The 19,370-nt window shown below is 32.1% G+C and overlaps 1 protein-coding gene across 1 annotated transcript; it reads right to left on the bottom strand.

The window, feature by feature from the left end:
* Positions 1 to 11,132: 11,132 nt before the first annotated feature.
* LOC107359939 (uncharacterized) lies at positions 11,133 to 14,189 on the bottom strand. The gene is made up of 2 exons (XM_015926541.3): positions 12,259 to 14,189; positions 11,133 to 11,722 (listed from the first exon to the last, which is right to left on the bottom strand). Exon 1 carries the CDS (start codon positions 13,687 to 13,689, stop codon positions 12,382 to 12,384), a length of 1,308 nt encoding a protein of 435 aa, XP_015782027.2. The 5' UTR covers positions 13,690 to 14,189; the 3' UTR covers positions 11,133 to 11,722; positions 12,259 to 12,381.
* Between the last annotated feature and the right edge of the window lie 5,181 nt (positions 14,190 to 19,370).

Below are 19,370 nucleotides of genomic sequence, written 5' to 3'. Positions count from 1 at the left end.
ATTCATCACCATCATCATCCTCCTCATCATCATCATTATCACTTTTCGTCCTCCTCTTTGCCTTTCCTGGCCAACAAACTTCTCTATTCACAACAAAACTCACAAAACTGCTCAAAAACCCATTACAATTCAACTCCCACTGAAGACAAAAAAATACTTTTCATCAACATTTTTCCTCTATTTTCATCTCGCTCAACTCCTCCTCTTCAACTCTTGTAAAAGGCCTTTTCAGTTGAAAAATTTCATCTTTCAAAGGATTAAATTGCCATTTTTGATGAAAAAAATTGTCAAAACTCCAAATAACCGATGAGTTTAAAATTTTGCTTTAAAAACATGAGAAAAACATCGACACAAATATGAAATACTTGTTATAAATCCAAAGCTAATTGCAAAAGTATTGGAAATTATTCATTTCAATTTTGAGGCAAACTTTGATTGTATTAAGTGTTTCCAGTACAATTACAAATTGAAATACAATTTGAAACGCTAATTTTAATAGAAGTTTCTAAGTCAAGACTTCTCCATTAATCTATCATCAACATTGCAATATAAATAGTCATAAATAAAGTTTAAGCTTTCATGAACTAAACAATGAATATCTCATAATGAAGACGAGATACAAACACGAATTGGATTAAACTCGAGAAATGAGCTATGAAACTGAGTTAAAACCATCGAATGATCTTTCGTCTCCAATCTGAAACGTCTCGTCTAACATCGAAATGAGTGTTAATCTTCTTCCAACAATTCAATTCATGCTACCATTAGTTGGAAAAAATCGAAGCTAAAATTTCTGCAAATCGTAACCACACAGTCATTGATCTTTTTAGTTTCAACCGTAAGATGAAAACCACAAAAAGATCGGTAAAGTTTGATAAATTTTTTACATAAAAAAATGAAATTAATCGACTCACACAAGTCAACGATGCAAAAATAGTGACTAAATTTGTGAACAAATGAAGGCAACAAGATGCTTTAATAAGTGAACTGCAAGCGCTATTCACACAGAAAATAAAAGGCAACTTTACTCAACTCGCATTACCATTTGATAAGTTTTATTTGTTACAATTTGCGTTAAAACTTGACACTATCAAACAATGTTGCAAACTAACAAGAGGCTAAAAAATGGTCTAACAATGAGCCTCAGTGTGACAAAAAAAAGGTGACAATTTATGATCACAAATATCATTTCAAGTAACCAAATGAAGCGGCCATTATTATCAATTGATGCATGTTGAATGAAAAGTGAAGCGCAACAAAACATGCAGAAAGACTGATTCACGATCAACAGGCAGCAGCAGCAACAAAAAAAAAGTGCCCAAAAAGCCAAAAGCTGAACAAAAAAGCTGAAAAGAAAGGCAAGCAAATATGAATGGAAGAAAAAAGTACGCATACATTACGAAGCATTTAGAAGCATATGGATAAATAAATAGTTTAAATCACGCCTCGAAGTCGGTTGAAATGCACACTAATAGGAGGCTCATCATTCCTGGCCATCATTCACATCATCATATCACAAAGTTAACCATATTATATTATTATCAACCTTCCCAAACTTACCTTTTTATCCACGCTTCCCGCCTCTAGTCTAACCTTTGCCATTCATATTCATCTTTGCTCAGCTTATCGCTTCGCTTTTTCTTCTTCTTCTTCCTTTTTCTTTCTTCTTCTTCTTCTTTTTCTTCTTCCTTCGTCTTCCTTTTCATCCTTTCACATTGTATTGTAGCATTGTAAACGAGCCTCTAACTGGACAAATTAAACGCCTTCCTTCAACATTCACTCCCTGTCATCAAGTCAATAGCGTCTTTTCACGGAAAATTTTTTTTTATATTTATAGTCAAATTGATGATTACCTTGAATTACCTTTATAATTGTTGAAAAGAGTAAATCTAATTGTTTTGATTTAAAACATGTTTCCTCTATTTGTTTATTCACTCTACTCTGAGCTGCTCTGTATCCATTGTTAACCAACGATTCAAACTCCTCTGAGTATAATTATATGCTTCACTAGAGACCTTAATTTACCTTATTTCACTCAACAGTTAATAATCATGTTTTCCCTGTAATACAATAGCTACTATTAGTAGTTAATAGTTGCTGGTTAACCACGGAAACATTAAATCAATTTACTTTGCTTGGGAAAAAAATAAGTGAAAAATGTTTTCTTTATTCAATCTTTCCTTTAAACAAATTGCTTCCAATTTCAAACTGGCCATAAATTGCAATCTAAAGTTTAACAATTTTAAAATCAAATCAAGTTCAACTATCAGATTAATTGTCGTCAAAATCAATAAGAAACTTTCTGTTGTTTCAAATTGGTAAACATTAAACTGGCTTCGTCTTCAAGTTAAACAAAGGCACAGGCGAACATCAATATCTTAAAGATATCTTGTCGTCCACGTTAATTATGTGTTGACTTAGCGCTTAAAATTGGTAAACAATAGAGTCAGTCCAGTTTATGTTTAATTTTTATGCAATTCCAGTGACCACAATTATCTTAATTGTTGGGATTAAAGTTGTACGATAATAGAGTCAATATTTAAATAATGATTCGTTAAACATACAATTTACACTAACAAAGAGATTAACAAGTTTAAAAGGCTAATTACGCTATCGTTGCAAGAGCTTAAGCGCTGGTAAACAGATATTTTCCGTGAAAATTGTTTTAGGTATCAGCGACGTTTACTATGCATATTTGCGAGCTCATGACTCATTGCTTCAAGTCGATAATTGTTACTTTTCAAAAGATATTGATGGCTCTTCAATTTGATCAGAAAACTTGTGTTTCTCTCCAATGATGTAAGCTATCGATTGTTGGCAAACATTAACTGGTCTAAACAAATAGCACTTTTGGTTAAAGATCTTCAGTAGTCAGAGATCAACTAACCGAGTGATCTTGAATGCTCTTGATCTTACTAGAATTACGATGTCATGAAGATTACAAACATGAATAGTAATTAGGCGTCTATAGTTCTCGAGTTATCAAGAAAAATCTATTTGATTAGTGCTAATGTCTCTTTATGTTGGTTACATCATCTGGTGTATCAACATGGGATTGAACAAGATATCGATTCAAATGTGTGTTAGTTACAATGCGTTAGGTAATAGGTCTTGAGTTGATGTCGAGCAAATAAATGGACCATCGATATGCTTGGATACCAGACAATATAACAGGCTTGAACTGGTGCAAAACAGGTAAAGGTTTTTTGTTGATTATTTTTTAAAAATAAAATGATATCATTTTATAATATCCAGTCTCTTGAATTCATTACGAGAGGTTTAGAGCTGAATGCATATTGTTGATCGAAGCAATATGATCAGCATTAAACTGTTATCATTGATAAATTTGATGCAAAAAATAATCTCAAGTTAACCACTAGAGTGTTAACAATGAACGGATGGTTCAAACGCGTGCTTCAACTGTTGATAAAGACTTACAACCGGATGAAATGTTCAATTACAATGGTTTCGTTTTAATCAGATAAAACATTAATAGATTTTATTCAATAAATGATTGATGTTTTTGTTCATTATTAAAAAGTCAAAATTAATCGCTCAACAAACTTGCAGGCAACTTCATTTTCAATATCAATACCCAACCAACATCGAAATTGAACAAAAAAGTAGATGAAATCGTCTTGAGTCAAATTACTCAAAACTCAAATCTTGATCAACAACTGAATTCAAGATTATTCTGGATTTTAAACTCCCAAGTCATTAGCTAATACAACCTTAAATTCATGAAAACATTTGGCTTATCTAATCTCAACATGAACAATCAGAAAACGAACAGAATATTATCTTTCAAATGGATCAAATTACCCGAGAAAATACTTATTTTAAGCTTTCGAATGATTTATCATTGCAATGAATTGACATTTCGTTTTGATATAACTTTCTTAATAACATCGCAATACACTGAATTTCTGGTTCAACTTATGTCTTTCAAAAATCTGTTCACTTGCGAAGTTAACAAAATTGATTTCATGATCAGGTATTTCAATCAATATTGGTTGTTCTCTTCATGATTAAGTCGAATTGAATGAAAATGATTGCAACTTGAAATGACTAAATGCAGAAAATACTGAATCTAAGAATAATTAGCGAGAGTGAGCTTTTCTATCAACTTTTCAACAATATGTTCTAAACTGGAATACAAATTGTCTTTCATTTTTTTCTCAGCATTTCTTACTATAACCATTATTCGAGGAGAAAGTTGTCTATTAAATCGCATGACTATACAAGCGTATGTCATTTAACATAAGGTTAAAATGACTGATGTACACTTGATTCACTTTTTTATTGATATAATCTGTTTTCGGTCTTTGATAATATTTTGTTATTTCATTATTTTGCTGCCTTGTGACAGGCATTCTCTATACAACAATCGCTTTTTTGTGGTTAACAAAAGTTTTGACTTATTGATTTTAATAGTGTCAAAAAAGCAATCATTTTTTTACTACTTTTGATTATCATTCATCTCACGAACTGAACAAAATTCATTTTTTTGCTGCTCTTTTTTGTTCTGATGTGGTTAAACCTTTTTACACCAAACATGTTAAAATAAATGAAGTTATTTTTCTTGTAATAATAATTTAACCTCCATTTGGTGAACCAATTTTGGCTTTCATTTTCATTCATTTATCATCATTTTGCAGCAACTCTATCAATATTTGTGATGATGATGGTGACGATATTAATGAAGTCATGTTGCAACTTTCCTGAATCATGTGAATAAAGATGAAAATGAATAGTTTCCAGTATCAAAGACAAGATTGTTTACAGTTATTTTTGTCATTCCCATTCTGTTTATTGTTATTGTATTGTTATTGTTATTATTGTAAGAGCGTTTCCGGATTCAAAGATTGGTGATCTTTCATGTAATGAATTGCCTGGCTTTTACCTTGTTTAGTTGATGAGAAAAAATCAACTGTAATACATGATCATCATCATGATAATAGTATATTCCAAGACAATTGAACACGCAATGTTAACCAACATTTAGGCTTTTATTTCTAGAAAATTGTTCAACTAAAAGAAGCCAAAAATATATCATGTTGGTAGATGATGTTGAACATGAAAAATAGCATTATAACATAAAGTCACACCGGAAGGTGACCTTTCAATTCTTGCGATTTTCTTGCCTTTTCATGTTCATGTTCATCATCATCATTCAAAATGAAACCAACAATTTAATTAAGCAACCATTCGTCAAAAACCAATGTCAACATCAAACTCTTCCTATTCAATTTTGATCACCTTTAAGCAACTCAATAAAGTCTAAAATTGCGATGAACAAGGCGACCTTTTTGTACCAAATTTTCGTGTGTAACTCAGCTCTTGACCAACAAAGTTAAACAAAGTCAGGAACCACACCAAATCTACAAAAGTACAAAATTTCATGAACATTACCAACACTTAATAAAATTCAAAGTCTAATTAGTAACATTATTAACTTGAGATATTTTGAAAAATTGACTGAAAAAGGTCGACCCAGTGATGAGTCTCTTAAGGTTAACCTTTTAATGCACAAAGGCATCACTTTCTGCACTGACGGCTTTACCTTGTCAGCCAGTCTTGAAATGATTTAAAAACAATGTAACAATTTGGAGTAAATGTGCAAACTAAGTCCTTAATCATCAAAAATTAATAAGAAATTCGAGGAAAAAATCAAGTTCAATTAGAAAAGTACAAATTTCGAACCTTGATTAACGAAAATTTGTTGATCCAATTATTAGTAACATTTAGTTGCAACATTAAGAACTGTAAATATTTTGGTAAAATTGATTGAAAAAGGTCGACCCAGTGATGAGTCTCTTAAGGTTAACCTTTTAATGCACAAAGGCAACACTTTTGTGCACAAATGACTTTTGCTTGTCAGCCAGTCTTGATGAGCAACATAATGTTTAAAAATAAAGTGAAATTTGGGAGAAACTAAAAGAAGAGCAAAATGTTTGATAATACATTCAATTTGTGACTTGAGGCTGTTTAAACTGTCGACATGCACATTTAAGTAAAAGAGAAAGGGAAAGACACAAAAGCCACAATGATAATAATCTCATCATTTCTCCTCCTTTTCCCATCATCATTATCATCATTATCAAGTTTCACTTTCACCCATCATCCAGTTTCAGTCAACTCCATTATATTGTTATTTACTTTAATCCTTAAGGACATTTACAGCACAACAACCTTTCCTCTTTCACTTACTGCTTTTGGTGTTATTATCACAACAACATTAACACCATTATTATTATTAACTGAACATGGACTGATTATCATCAAGGAATGAAGTAAAACTTGTTCACGTATAATAATATATTCATGATGGTGCAAAAAGCAGGATAAATGTTAGATTATAATACATTTCCCTTTTGTTGAGGTTAACCATAATAACATGCAAAAGACTTGCAAGAATAGAAAATCATTTTTCATGGAACTCAACATTTTCAGCATTTCTTTCTTTCTCCCCTTTCTTCTCAATTCACCATGAAAATCCATAATAATAATAATAGTTTTTATAAACATAATGATAACTTTATAGGTATTGTTCATAATAGAAACATTTTATTCTTGCTCTTCTTTTCAGGCAAGGAAATGAATATCATGAAACATTTTTCCCTTTCAGAATAATCTTCAACTATTATTATCCAACCAGATTCTATAAACACATTTAACTTGATATTTTCATGGCAACATTACATGAATCTATTTTACCTGTTAACAGTTTTCCAGGTTCAAGAAAGAAATGCATTATCTTTGCTTTTTCATGATAATTCTGGATTGGCAGAGAAAAAAGTTTGCAAATGCTGAGCAGCAGCAGCAAAAAAGTGAACTTTTTTCTGTTCTTTATTCAATCCTATAAATAATGATTTCCTTCCCTGTAAAAATGTTGATTCTTGAAGCAAGAAAAAAAAGGTAAACTCAATTTTGCTCCTTTTTTCATTGCTTCATATCCAACTCATATCGATCAGAAGAGTTTGTTTCCTGAAAATTGTTGATGGCTTATAAATGAACTTTTTTTTCTTGTTTTTTGCTTCTCTATTTATTCATACAACTTGCGTTCATTTTACTCTCACTTACTCACTCATTTTCTTGATTGATTGATATAAGTGATAATCGGAAGTTGAACTTTTTTTCCTTCTTTTCTCCATCATCATGTTAACCCGGAAACACGAGTGAATTATATTGATATTATAATTGGTAACAACAACAAAAAGAGATATTCATGAGTCGAGTTGAATAAAACAAAACTTTTTTTTCTCTTTTGCAAAATGCTTAATAAATGATGATATTTCAATGATTTTTCATCAACTCTCATCAAATAATCTCGATATTCAAAACGACATGCAAAATAACATCGATTCTCTGCTTTTTTCTTTTCAAATCTATCATTTCTATCCACAGAATTCAAGACTCGAACTTGCCGATTCAAATACGAAATCGTTTATGAATTTTGCTAGGCGACACCAAAGTATTTTCAAAACGCTATTGTCTGGTAAACGCTAGTGGTAACCAAGTGTACAGAAAAGCCATTTTATAGTTTTTGTTTGTTCAAATCTATATATTTCTATCGATTAGCTTTTATCTATAAATCGAGCGGAGATTAAATCGAGTTTTGAAGCATGCAAAATGTTAGATTTGATAGTCGAAATATTCTGGTTTTAGGAATTTTTGGACAGAAAAGGTTGAAAGTTTATGCTTGAATTCAACTTTCGGGTTTCTTTCATGAAAGTTAGGGAAAGGCTAAATATCACTTATCGCTGGTGAATATTTTGAACTTTAACTTTTCGGATTTGAATGATATTGCTTTTGTAATATTGGGAGTTTAAACTTGTCTTTACCACTTGATGTTGGGTTTATCATTGTGCTATTCAGTGGCTTCGAGTTGATTGAGAAGGAAATTTATCATTATAAATGTTGATCTGTTTGTGACAAGTGAAAGATTTGAAAAATTGTCAACTTGAAATGAAAATATGCCCAACTTGAAACTGTTATTGTTGGTGTTACATTGGTTTATAATGTCGTGTATAAAATGGATTGAAAGAGAGAGAGTGAATAAGTGAGATTATCTGGACAAAATTGGCCATTATTATCAATAATAATGTGTTAATGTTAGTGTCAAAAGCATCTCTAACTGTTATCGATCTCGCTGGTTCTTTATGCAGCATTATTGGACAGGAAAGTGAATAAGATTGCGAGAATAAAATGTTTATTATGTGCATTAAAGGGCGATGATGAATTATCATTTCATCATAAAATTGTGTTCAAATTAATTGTGACCTTATTTCCACTCGACATTATTTATCAAACAAAATATGTCAATAGTAGAGTTAATTTTTGACTTTTGCCTTTTTACTGCTCATTTCACAGTTTGCAGGTGTTGAACAAATAAACATTTACAATCCCTGAAGCTATTAGATTGAAAGCCAATTTTCATTTATTGTTGATCAAAGTGTGTGTGTAAGCAATGCAAACAAAAGCCTATTCAAATGAAGGATGGAAAGACCAACAAATTGTTTCGAAGATTGTCAGATTTTCAATAAATACCAAGTTTTTGTGCCAAAAAATGATGTATTTCCATTTATTTGTGCATTAAAAAATATACAATTACAGGTGTACAAGTTAGAGTCAGAGTGAAAGGTTATAACTTATGAGTTACTTGGACTCGCTAGGCACGAAGAAAGCACGATATTTGCACTGATCGGGTTGATTCTTGGATCCTGGATGAGATGATATTGCAATAAATGCTTTCTCGCGCTTAAGCTGAAAGGTATCGCTGCTGGCAAAAGTCTTTTAGCTCATAAGTTAGTTCCAACTCGAAATTTACGTTTCTTGTTTCCTTTTGAACTTCACCATTCCCAACTTGAGTCGGTGAATCTATTAGCGTTACTTAAGATGAGCGCTGTAGTTTAAATTAAACTGATATTCTCAGCTTAGATTCCGAATCAACAAATGCAATTAAATAATCGACAATTATGACAGTAATAAAAATATTATCCATTGTAATTGCATGATGATGCTCTTGCTTTTTATGAAGTGGTAAGTAGTAATTATGTTTGCAAAAGATAGCTTATATTCATTAAAATAAGACAAACATTGCTTTTACTGACAAAACTTTCAACATTTGCATTACATCTGAAGTAAACTTAATGTTTTTAAGCAAATTTTTAGTATTTATTTATGAAGTTTAATCCCTGTTAAAGGTAGCTTTGCTCATCATTCATCACATTTTGCTTGATCAATTATCGTTACCTTTATAATTGCTTGGTTTGAGTAGACAACTTTTTGAAGGCTTTTGTCCAGTGAAACCTTTTGAAAATCTCTTTTTCTTTCTGACTTTTCACCTTTTGTGATTGAGTTTTGATTGACGGTATCTGCAACTCACGACAATAGTTACACTGGCCTGGTTGAAGGTGGACAAAGTTAAAGGTAGAAAAGTTAAATACTTTTGATGATAGTAGTTAATGGTTCTTCTTTAATCAAATGTAATGTTACTGGGAAAGAAAAGTTAATATACCATTAAAAAATCATCATTTTTGATCATCAATTGATTTTCAGGTAAAAATAGGAAATGATATTTTCCTTTTACATCTCGATTTACAAATAATAACAATAATCTCCGGTTGCTGTTAATTTACCATTTGCGTGTTTCAACTTTCAAATGTAACAATCACGGGAATCAATCAACAATCATCTTTCTGTGTCGTTCATTAGTTTATATTGACTCAAATGGCGAGTGATTTACCTTGTCGCATCGAGTAAAGTAAATGGTAAATCATTTAAAAGGGAATTAAGGGTTTGATTAAAGATTGAATTATAATGATCATTTGATGGTAATGATGAAGGAAGACATTGATTATCAAGTGAGAAAAGGTGATGATACTTGGAATGACAAAAAAAGAGAGAAACTTTGAAATGAATGAAAACAGAAAAGTTAATGATGCTGTTTGAGCATTTCATTTGGGATTCCGTGTAAAAAGATAAGTAAACATGAAACATTATTTATGATAATGTTAATCCTGATGCTGATGATATTAACGTTGATATCATATTGTATCATAATGATAATAGTTTTATCCAATAGACTAGAAAGTGGCTCATTTCCGTTAACATGATCATTATTATTATAGCAGAGGTTTCAATCTTTCTTTTCATTCAACCTCATCTTTGAGCATCATGAAGAGCAAGAATGAAAACTCCTTACTCTATATAAACAAAACGATAATGGAAGTAAAAATGTTGATAATCACAAGGAAAACATTAAACATAACGATTTTTATTACCACTTTATGGTCTTCATATTATCATCTAACATTGACAATTATTGAACAATTAGAAACATAAATTGCATTAATTGCTATTTTGCAAACATTTGCTTTACTCTCGAGTTGGATTGCCGTTATGATAAATGTTAGGGAATGCAAATCTTTGTGAAATCCAATCAGTAAGTCGCTTTATAGTTTGTACCAAAAGACAATGCAAAATAACCCGATAAACTTGGCGTCAACGTTTTTGTTTTTCACTTTTGTCTTCAAACGGTTTGGATTCAAAGTAACTCTATTCATCAAGACAAGTTTTTTGTGACCAATTTTGATTGCAAAGTAAACTGATTACTTAACAGTATCGCTAAGGACGGAATTCTGACTCAGAGGCATTTAGTCATAATCTTTGGATGGCATTACTCTAGTAGATACATGTAACGTCATTCGTCCGAATCTACGGTTCCTCTCGTAGTGAGAAGAACCTCTTAGGCAACGACAAGTCATCAGTAGGGTAATACTAACTTGTTTCACGACTTTCTTGTATCTCTGATCTTTGAATTAAGAGTTGAAGAAATTCCCTCTTTTATCTATTGTCATCTCTTGAAGCGAATGACTTGTTCGTAAATCGTTGATGACAGATGTTTGTGAGAAAATTATTTTAGATTAGAAAAATGAATTTGATGAGGAAAACTTGCTATAATTGAATGCAATGGAGTTAACAGGAAAACTAACATATTTTTGCTCATTTTTAGCTCTAAATCTTGGTTTGAAACAGAGTCATGCTAATATTATCATCAATCCATTGAATAATCCATCCGAGGAGTGGATTCAGATTGGTTTTGTTTTTTGAAATAAACATTACAAGTGTAACTTTTGTAATCTTTTTTTATTTGTTGGTTGTTTTTCAATCCCCATTCAATTGCAGTTACAGATTTATTTTCAAGTTTTGTTTGTTATTAAATGGTCAAATGATTTTGATTATATTTGATATGAGTATTTGAGGGTTTTAAGACAAAAAACACAAACAGTTCTGATGAGTTCCGCAGGTCTCCTCGTCATTGAGCTGCATTCATTTTGGTTATCGCATTGTAAAAGGTGATTAATTGTTTGACAATATTAACTTTGTTTCTCTACATTAAAGGATTGACTAGAGTAAAGAGTTGATCCTGGTTATTGATATTGATGATGATGTTAATGATGGTGATTGACAAAATGGGTTCAATAAATTAACAGAGTCAAATATATTCATTTGTTGTTTACTAATAGTTGGTGATCCTTGATGATATTGAGGAACAATTAAGGCACTATTCCCTGCAAATGGTGATCATTTTTGCCTTTCATTTATTCACATTTCCAATCCATTTCAATCAGAATGTTGCGTTTAAAAATTGATGAAACTTGAATCGCAGACTTTGCTTAGTTTTAAATAGGTTCAACTATTAGGTAAACCCAAAATTCTGTGGGTTTTTAATGATTCATTCAAAATGGTTTATTAATTTAGTAAAATTTATTCAATTGTTTCGATTTTTAAATTGATCAATACTTTTCTTTATCCAACATCAAATCTCCACAGAAAGGATACTTTTTGAGATTTTCATGAAAATCCTATAGAAAATTCTCATAGAAAATCGTCAAAAACACAATTTTATCATCAACCAAACAGAATGATTGAATCATGATTAGAATTTCCAAATTTTTATCAGTGATTATATGGAATTCAAGCTTTCGATCAACGTTAATTTTTCTTGATTCTGTATTGTTGGTCATTTTTAATCGACAATTTTGTTTGAGGTGGGAATTTTTAAAAAATGATGATTCAGTTAAATCAAAATTTAAGTTAATCAATGTTTTTAATCATGAAATTTGGGGCAAATTAACGAAAAAATATTGATTAATAAGTCTAAGAAAATCGAAAAATTAAATAAATTTTACTATTTTAGTTATTCATCTGAAATTAATCACAAAACCTAAACACAAAGACTTTTGGGTTTACCTTATATTTTAAACTTCATTAAAACATTGACTTGGAATGCATGAAGGCAAGTATTTCATTTGATTCCTCTATTTATCCGTATTTATATTTATTTATATCCTTTCAACATTATGAATGCAAAGGTCAGAACCAGGGTGAATGGTGAATCAATGAATGACCTGAAGCTGCTGCGGCAGCGGCTGCAGCGGCTGCTGCTGCAGAAGACATTATATTTACACTGAACGGGTTGATGAAAGAGCCTTTGAGGGAAGCGGTCAAAGGTGAAAAGTTGGATGAAGAAAGATGAGAGTTGCCTGTTCCGAGGTGACCATGGTTTGAGCTTGTTATACCATTCATAGATCCTGGATTAGATAAATGTTGAAAAGAGTTGCACCTTGAAAGATCACTTTTCATTGAAGGTGAATTTGAATGGTTTCCTGATGAACCTTGAAGTTGCTTACCATCACGAACAAGCACTGGTATCGCTACACGACGAGGAGAAGGCAATGAATTAACAACATCAAGACCCTTCTCTTGACGAGCCCTCTTCGTCTTGTACCGATGATTTTGAAACCAAATTTTGACCTGAGTCGGTGTTAGTCGAATGGTTGAAGCAAGTATTTCTCTCTCTTGAGCTGACAAGTATCGCTGTTGGCAAAAGCGTTTCTCTAGTTCATAGGTTTGATTTTTGGAAAACAAAACTCGACGTTTACGCTTCTTGGTTCCTCTTGAACTTGAACCACCCATTCCACCACTTCCATTTGAACTTGGGTCACATCCATTTTTATGATGATGGTGATGATGACCTTGCCTTGAATCACCGTTCAACGAGGTCGAATGATGTTTAACACTTTCAGAAAGTTTATTTGGATAATCACAAGTATCAATGTCGTGATGATCGCGACTCTCTTGTTGACTTGAACTCATTATATTTGAATGTGAGTCGATGGATAAATTTGAATTGTCTGAAGTTTCATCCATTAAACTTTCCGGTGAACTTGCCTGTTGACGTTGCTGCTGTTGCTGTTGTTGTTGTTGTTGCAAGCTATGTTGAAGGTGGTGAACATTGGGTAGTAAAGGTTTGCCCGGTGAAGATGAAACACTAGTATAACTTGCCAATGAAGAGGTGAAATGGTGTAAATGTTTTTCAGTTGAAGGTAACCACCTTGAATAGGGATTTTCATAGTAATATAAAGGTGAAGTGAAATTACTAGTTGAAGGAGTTGATGATGAAGATGGACTTTCCTCTGATTTAATTGCGATCTCATGGGAAGGTGATGATGATGACGGTTGAGGTGGAGGTGAATTTGAAGGCGATCCTTGATATGGTTTAACGGGATAATCGGCTGACTTTTGTTTATTTGAGGGAAGCTTTAAAATATCCGAAACACTGAATTTAATTGTAACCTTGGCATTGGCACCATTGGTATCGTCAATACTGTCAACGGACATGATTTGTTGGATGATTCGTTTGATGGTTGATCCAGTTGATTGTCAGTGAAATAAATAAATCACAAGTAAATCAAAATTAGAAACATTATCATGGAGTGAAAATCAATGATCAAATGTTAAGTGGTACAAGTAAAGGTGGTAAAAAACAGTGAAACTATTTGCAGAGTTAATTCAAAATTGTTATAAATGAATTCGTAATGATTAAGATAATACTTGAGTGTAAGGACTAAAGAGGAGTGAAAAAAAGATGATGAGAGATGCGAAGCAAAGAGCAATAGCAAGCGTGAGCACGACAATGAGAGCTATAGATAAGTGAGATAAGAAGTTAAAGGAGCAGGAAAAGAGGGAGCTGGCAGTGAGAGTACCTCTTGTTATACTCTTAGCTCACAATACGAGTACACTTGATGAGTTTACATGGTAAAAAGCCTATTGAAAAAGGCGTATAGCAAGGAAACCTATCTCCTATTTTGCTCATTTGTTGTTGCTACTTGTTCAAGTTACATCTTTATACTGGGTGACAATTGGAATGTGAAAATTTTAAATAGCATCGCTGTTTCTTTATTTCTCTTTTGTTCCGTACATACTATACATCATTTTGTAGCTGAATCCATGAAGTTTATGATTATGGTGATTGAGTTGACAGATATGAATTTTCCATCAAAATATTCGGGCTTAAAAATGGCAGGGTTATGAACTCGTTTTAGTACTGATTTAAACCTATGAAACCCGGATACTTCTGGTTCAGATTTGTTTTACTAATGCATTTTTTGGTCGTTTTGTGCAAGAAAAACGCTTCAAACAGAGGTTTCTGTCACTTATTTGGTTTCTAGGGCAGTCATGCCGAATGAAGGGCTGAAATCGGGCTTTCTGCAAAAAGCCAATATGAAACTTTTTTAGGTATCTTGCGATGTTCTTTTTGTTGTAAATAACGATTTTAATCATAAATGTTGAGTATTTATCCGTTTTATACCATTGAAACAACAGAAAGCAAAATTTGACCAAAATTTTCATTTTATTTTTGCATTTTCTATTTAAAAAAGATTTTTTCATGCGTTTTTTTAGATTGATCAAGCTTTTTCATTTCATATTCAGTAATTTTTCACCAATATGTTTTTGATTTTCGCAATAAATTTCGAAAAAATCGTGTTTTCGGTCAAAAGCTAAATCAGATATTTCAGTGAAATATTTGACTGAAATCAATCATCAGAATAGGTGAAAAAAACCTCAAAGATATTGTGTCAAGATAATTGAGAAAAGAATTGGTTTCGTTGCGTTCCGACAAAAATAACAATATTTTTATAATTTTCACATACCAATTGTCACCCTGTAATTATGTTTAAATTTAAATTTGATAATTTAATACTAATAGCCACATTAATAATCGATTAAAAGTATCGGTGGAAATGAAAAACTAGACTTGACCTGACTTGGCAACAAGACTTGGCTAATGGTGATTTTCAATGAAAGGCTCATCCCACTTATACTTGCTCCTCCCGATCTTCATCTTCATCTTCTTATCAAAGAGCATAACAAGAGAAGCACCCAATGTTAACTATCCTTTTGAGATGAGGATTGCGGCAAGGAGCAGAACTCGATGGCGCCACTAAAAATCCTTTTCATTTTTCTTTCATTTTTTGAACTTTTCATCAAAAAATTTGTTACATTTATTTTTTTGTCATTTTTTGGTCTCTTTCCTAATCTCTTTCTCGCTAACCCTCTTGGCATCTCTCTTATCTATAGCTCTCATTGCCATGCTCTTTCTTGCTCTTTGATTGTGAGTCCTTTTATGAGTAGTAGGAGGAGGATAAAGATGAAAATAGCAGGGAAGACAAGTGGGATGAAGAGGAAGGCGGACTTACCTTTACAGGGATTACCTTGGTTCCTGTAAAGAAATGGGTTGAACATTTCTTTCCTTCTTTCCTTGTATTGGATATGGAAGCCAAGTTTAAGCAATTTTCTTAAGATCAACTAATCAAAATTATCAACTTTACACTGTTATCCATATTCATTTACTAATTGACTTTACTGCTATCATCATCATCGTTATTGTCTTCACATTTTGGTTGAGTTCATCATCATATCTACTGACTTCATATTATTGAAACTCTTATCAACTAGTGACAAAGATTTATTGAAACTGATGTTTCAACTTTTGTTAAACCTTTCATTTACCAAGCTACAACTTTAAGATTCCCTGAGCTTTTACATTTTCATTCACTTTTTGTTTAATTCCTAATACTTAACTATCAATTGATTGGCACTTGATTGATGTGCCAAGTTTGCTTCATCGACTTCAAGTGACATTAAGACTTGATACAAACTTTATTTTAATATTAATCAGTAAGAAGAGGATCAGACAAATCTTAATACTGACAAGCTGTTTATTGATAGCTTTTAATAGTCAACGGAAGATTGAAAGAAATGAAAACTTTTCTCGCAACAGTTTCAATGTTTTTACGTTTTAAACACATTTCCACCATTTCATGGTTCAGTTGAACGTTTCAACTAATTTTGTGTTTATAATGGCAGCTTATTATTGTTGTAATGATGATAATGAGGTTGATAATCATGAAATGAATAACATATGAACCATAAAATTGGTGTTGCACCTTTGTGTATTTAAACTGACTCTTATTAACATTATAATAGGAACCATTTTATCAACTGAATGAAAATGGGCAGAAAAAAATTTGTCACAAAAAAAAGAGAGAAGCGAATAATAATTGAATAATAAAGTCTATTTTAACTTTACCTCACATTGTATTTGATAACAATAATGGCAACAATAATAGTAGGCAAAGATGAACGTTTAGTGGCCTTTCAAACTTTAACCTTGTAACAAGTTGGCCACATTTTTGCTCCATTATTCAAATTAACATTGGTTACAAGCCTTGCCATTGTAATTAAGCGTTTGCGATTTGATGAATCGTTTGATGAACGATTAACCTTTTTTGAAAAATGACTTCGCCAAAAGTGTCCATTCAAAGCTCAAATAGATCGCAATTCCTCTCTTCATCTCAAATGTTCTTGAAAGGTTGAAGATATTTCTGAGAATGAATCTCTTGTTATAAGTGATCACTCGACTAACTCATATTGATCAAAAAGATTTTGAAAAAATGGAAATTTTCAAAACTCGATTTTTCCTGATGAGAAGCAAAAGTTAGCGACTTTGGGAAAATGTCGCTTCTTCTGGTTGGGATTCAGTCATTTTAAAGTTGGTTTTGTTAGAGCAAATGAATTGTTTAAAGAGCGATAAAAATGAATGAAATGTCATGATGAAGTAAATTGTAAATAATATTTATCCCAATATGTTGCAATTACATTGACTATTATTGTGATAGCATGTAACAGGGAATGAAAGTATGAGCATTGAATAATAAAACAATGAGAACTGTGAGAATGAAAGTGAGGAAAGATGAAAAAGTTTTGTCTCTTTTTTTTGTTCCCGCGATTAACTTATTCAATATAAAATCATATTATCAAGTGAGTCAGACATACTGTGAGGTTTAGGGTTGAAGACGGGCAATACAATAATATAGCAAATAAGTTGACAATTGTGATACGATCAAAGTAAATTGTTAACCTTTATTTTCATTGCTCATGTTTACTTTTATTTTTCCTCATTTCAACATGAAAAGCCATTTCAATTCATTTCCTCCTCTCACCACAATTGACCCAGGGCCAAAAGCAAAAACTATTCATGTTACCATATCTAATGACCCTCAACCCTTCCACCTCCTCCTCCTACTCTTAGCCTTTCTCTCTCTCGTTAAATGATCTTTTACTTTGTGAATCCTTTTTTTTGTTCTTGGCCAAGTTAAACCTTTTAATATGCTTTGAATTTCATTTTGTTTGTTTGTTTGATATTTTGTTTGTCCATCAATCTGTCAATTTCAATAATTTTGTTTCTCTCTTTAGTGGTTCACATCCCTTGACCAGTCAATCCCAAACAATTTAAACAACTGGTTTTTCATATCAAATGTTAATGATCTTCATCGCTATCAATATTGTATGGATAGAGTAAACATTGGCCATTAAAGTATGAAAGACAAACTTTTGGCCATTCAGTCAACACTTGCACAATATTAAGGTTGACCATTAATTAATTATACCTATTTGATGAAGGGCGAGTGATGAGGGAACACGATAAATGCCAACGGTTTTACTGTTCAGTCTAGGGGGTCCTTTGGCCGAGACAATGAGACGGGATGAAATGGGCATCGAAAGGGGCATGAACAGGCAAGCTCAAACACTTAATATTGCTAATATGTTAAACGCGAATAACTTTGAAACTAGAAGAGGTGGAAAACCGGGAATCGAGTTCAGGCAGTTCTGTGACGTTCATTTTTCAAGTGTTAAGATCATCCAAGACATCTTCTGGAATCGCCAATCTTTCTGACTAGATAATTTTGTTAGCTCTCATTTTTGATTGCAAAATTAGCCAAACTCCATCATTCAGTTATGTCAACGTTTCTCGAGAAAAGGCCATTTCCCTTCTGTACTTCATTTAACATCGACTTGGAAACAAAGCTTTTTGATCCTCAGTGTTTTGTTGAATTTTTGAGGAAAAACATTTTCGTGTTTTAGCGATCAAAATTTGCACTTTGAACATTTTTGTACCTATACAAAGGCATCGAGTCTCAACCCTTGACTCGAAAGTCAAAGGTTTTCATTGACTTCCTTAACCATCAATAAATAATTGGCAAGAAATGCTACAAAATGTGAATCCCTCCCACACTGGGATCGTATAAAAATTTACCTTAAATTGAACGTAAAAAGGTAGCTCAGTTTTGCTACAACACATTATATAATGATAAATGATTTAGCTTTTTCAATTGTTGTAATGACTGGGAGAAAAAAGTACTTTAATGGCAATTTAATCCTCCAACCAGATTGAATCAGCAAAGGCAAGTAAACCAATTTAAGGAACCACCAAAAGTCTAGCAAGTAAGTGTTAAAGTGAATATAAAAAATGAGGTTAAATTGTGTTGCTCAATTTTCAATCTTGTGGGTGACATTTAAGGGTAAATCAATCACAGATTAAGGATGACAAGAGTAACAATAAACAACAACAAGACCAACAATGATCAACAACAACACAGGACCATTAAATTAGGCTGCTTTTTTTTGCCTCACAATTGAACTAAATGGCTACAAAATGAGGAACATTAGGAAATGTATGAAAAGTATCGAGAAGAGTAGAGAGAGAGGAAATTATGAAGAGGGAAAGATGAAGGAGGAGTTGATCTGATGGTGAATGAAACATTTAAAGATATTGTTCATTGAATCGAGAGAAAAGAGGAGAAAATGAAAGATTATTAAAAATGAAATGATGACAAAAGAGACTGAAAATGAGATAAACTTTACTCCCACTGAGTTGATAATTTTTTAAGTTTTTCCCAGAGGCTAATTTGAACAAACAATTGGCTTGTGAAAATATCATCACAGCCATTATTAGCAACATTAAAGACTATCAAAAGTAACATCATTATCAACACACACAAGCCAAAATGGAAGGCAAAAGTTTCTCTTTTTTGTCACCATTCAAGGTTCCATGTTGAAGTACAAAAGAGTTTTGAATCATTTTCTTCCTCTGCATTTCCACCTTAACATTGGTTAACAGAATCATTAGCGACTGAAAATTGAGACAACCAAATCAAGTGGCATTTATCATATTATTT

The sequence above is a fragment of the Tetranychus urticae genome, chromosome 2 (genome assembly GCF_039701765.1).
Source record: "Tetranychus urticae isolate SD_2017Ah chromosome 2, NJAU_TeUrti_SD_1.0, whole genome shotgun sequence".
NCBI lineage: Eukaryota > Metazoa > Arthropoda > Arachnida > Trombidiformes > Tetranychidae > Tetranychus > Tetranychus urticae.
This window is presented reverse-complemented; position numbering and strand designations above follow the sequence as displayed.

Coding starts and splice junctions, on each gene's coding strand:
- LOC107359939 (XM_015926541.3), bottom strand. CDS start 13,689: ATGTCCGTTGACAGTATTGACGATACCAATGGTGCCAATGCCAAGGTT.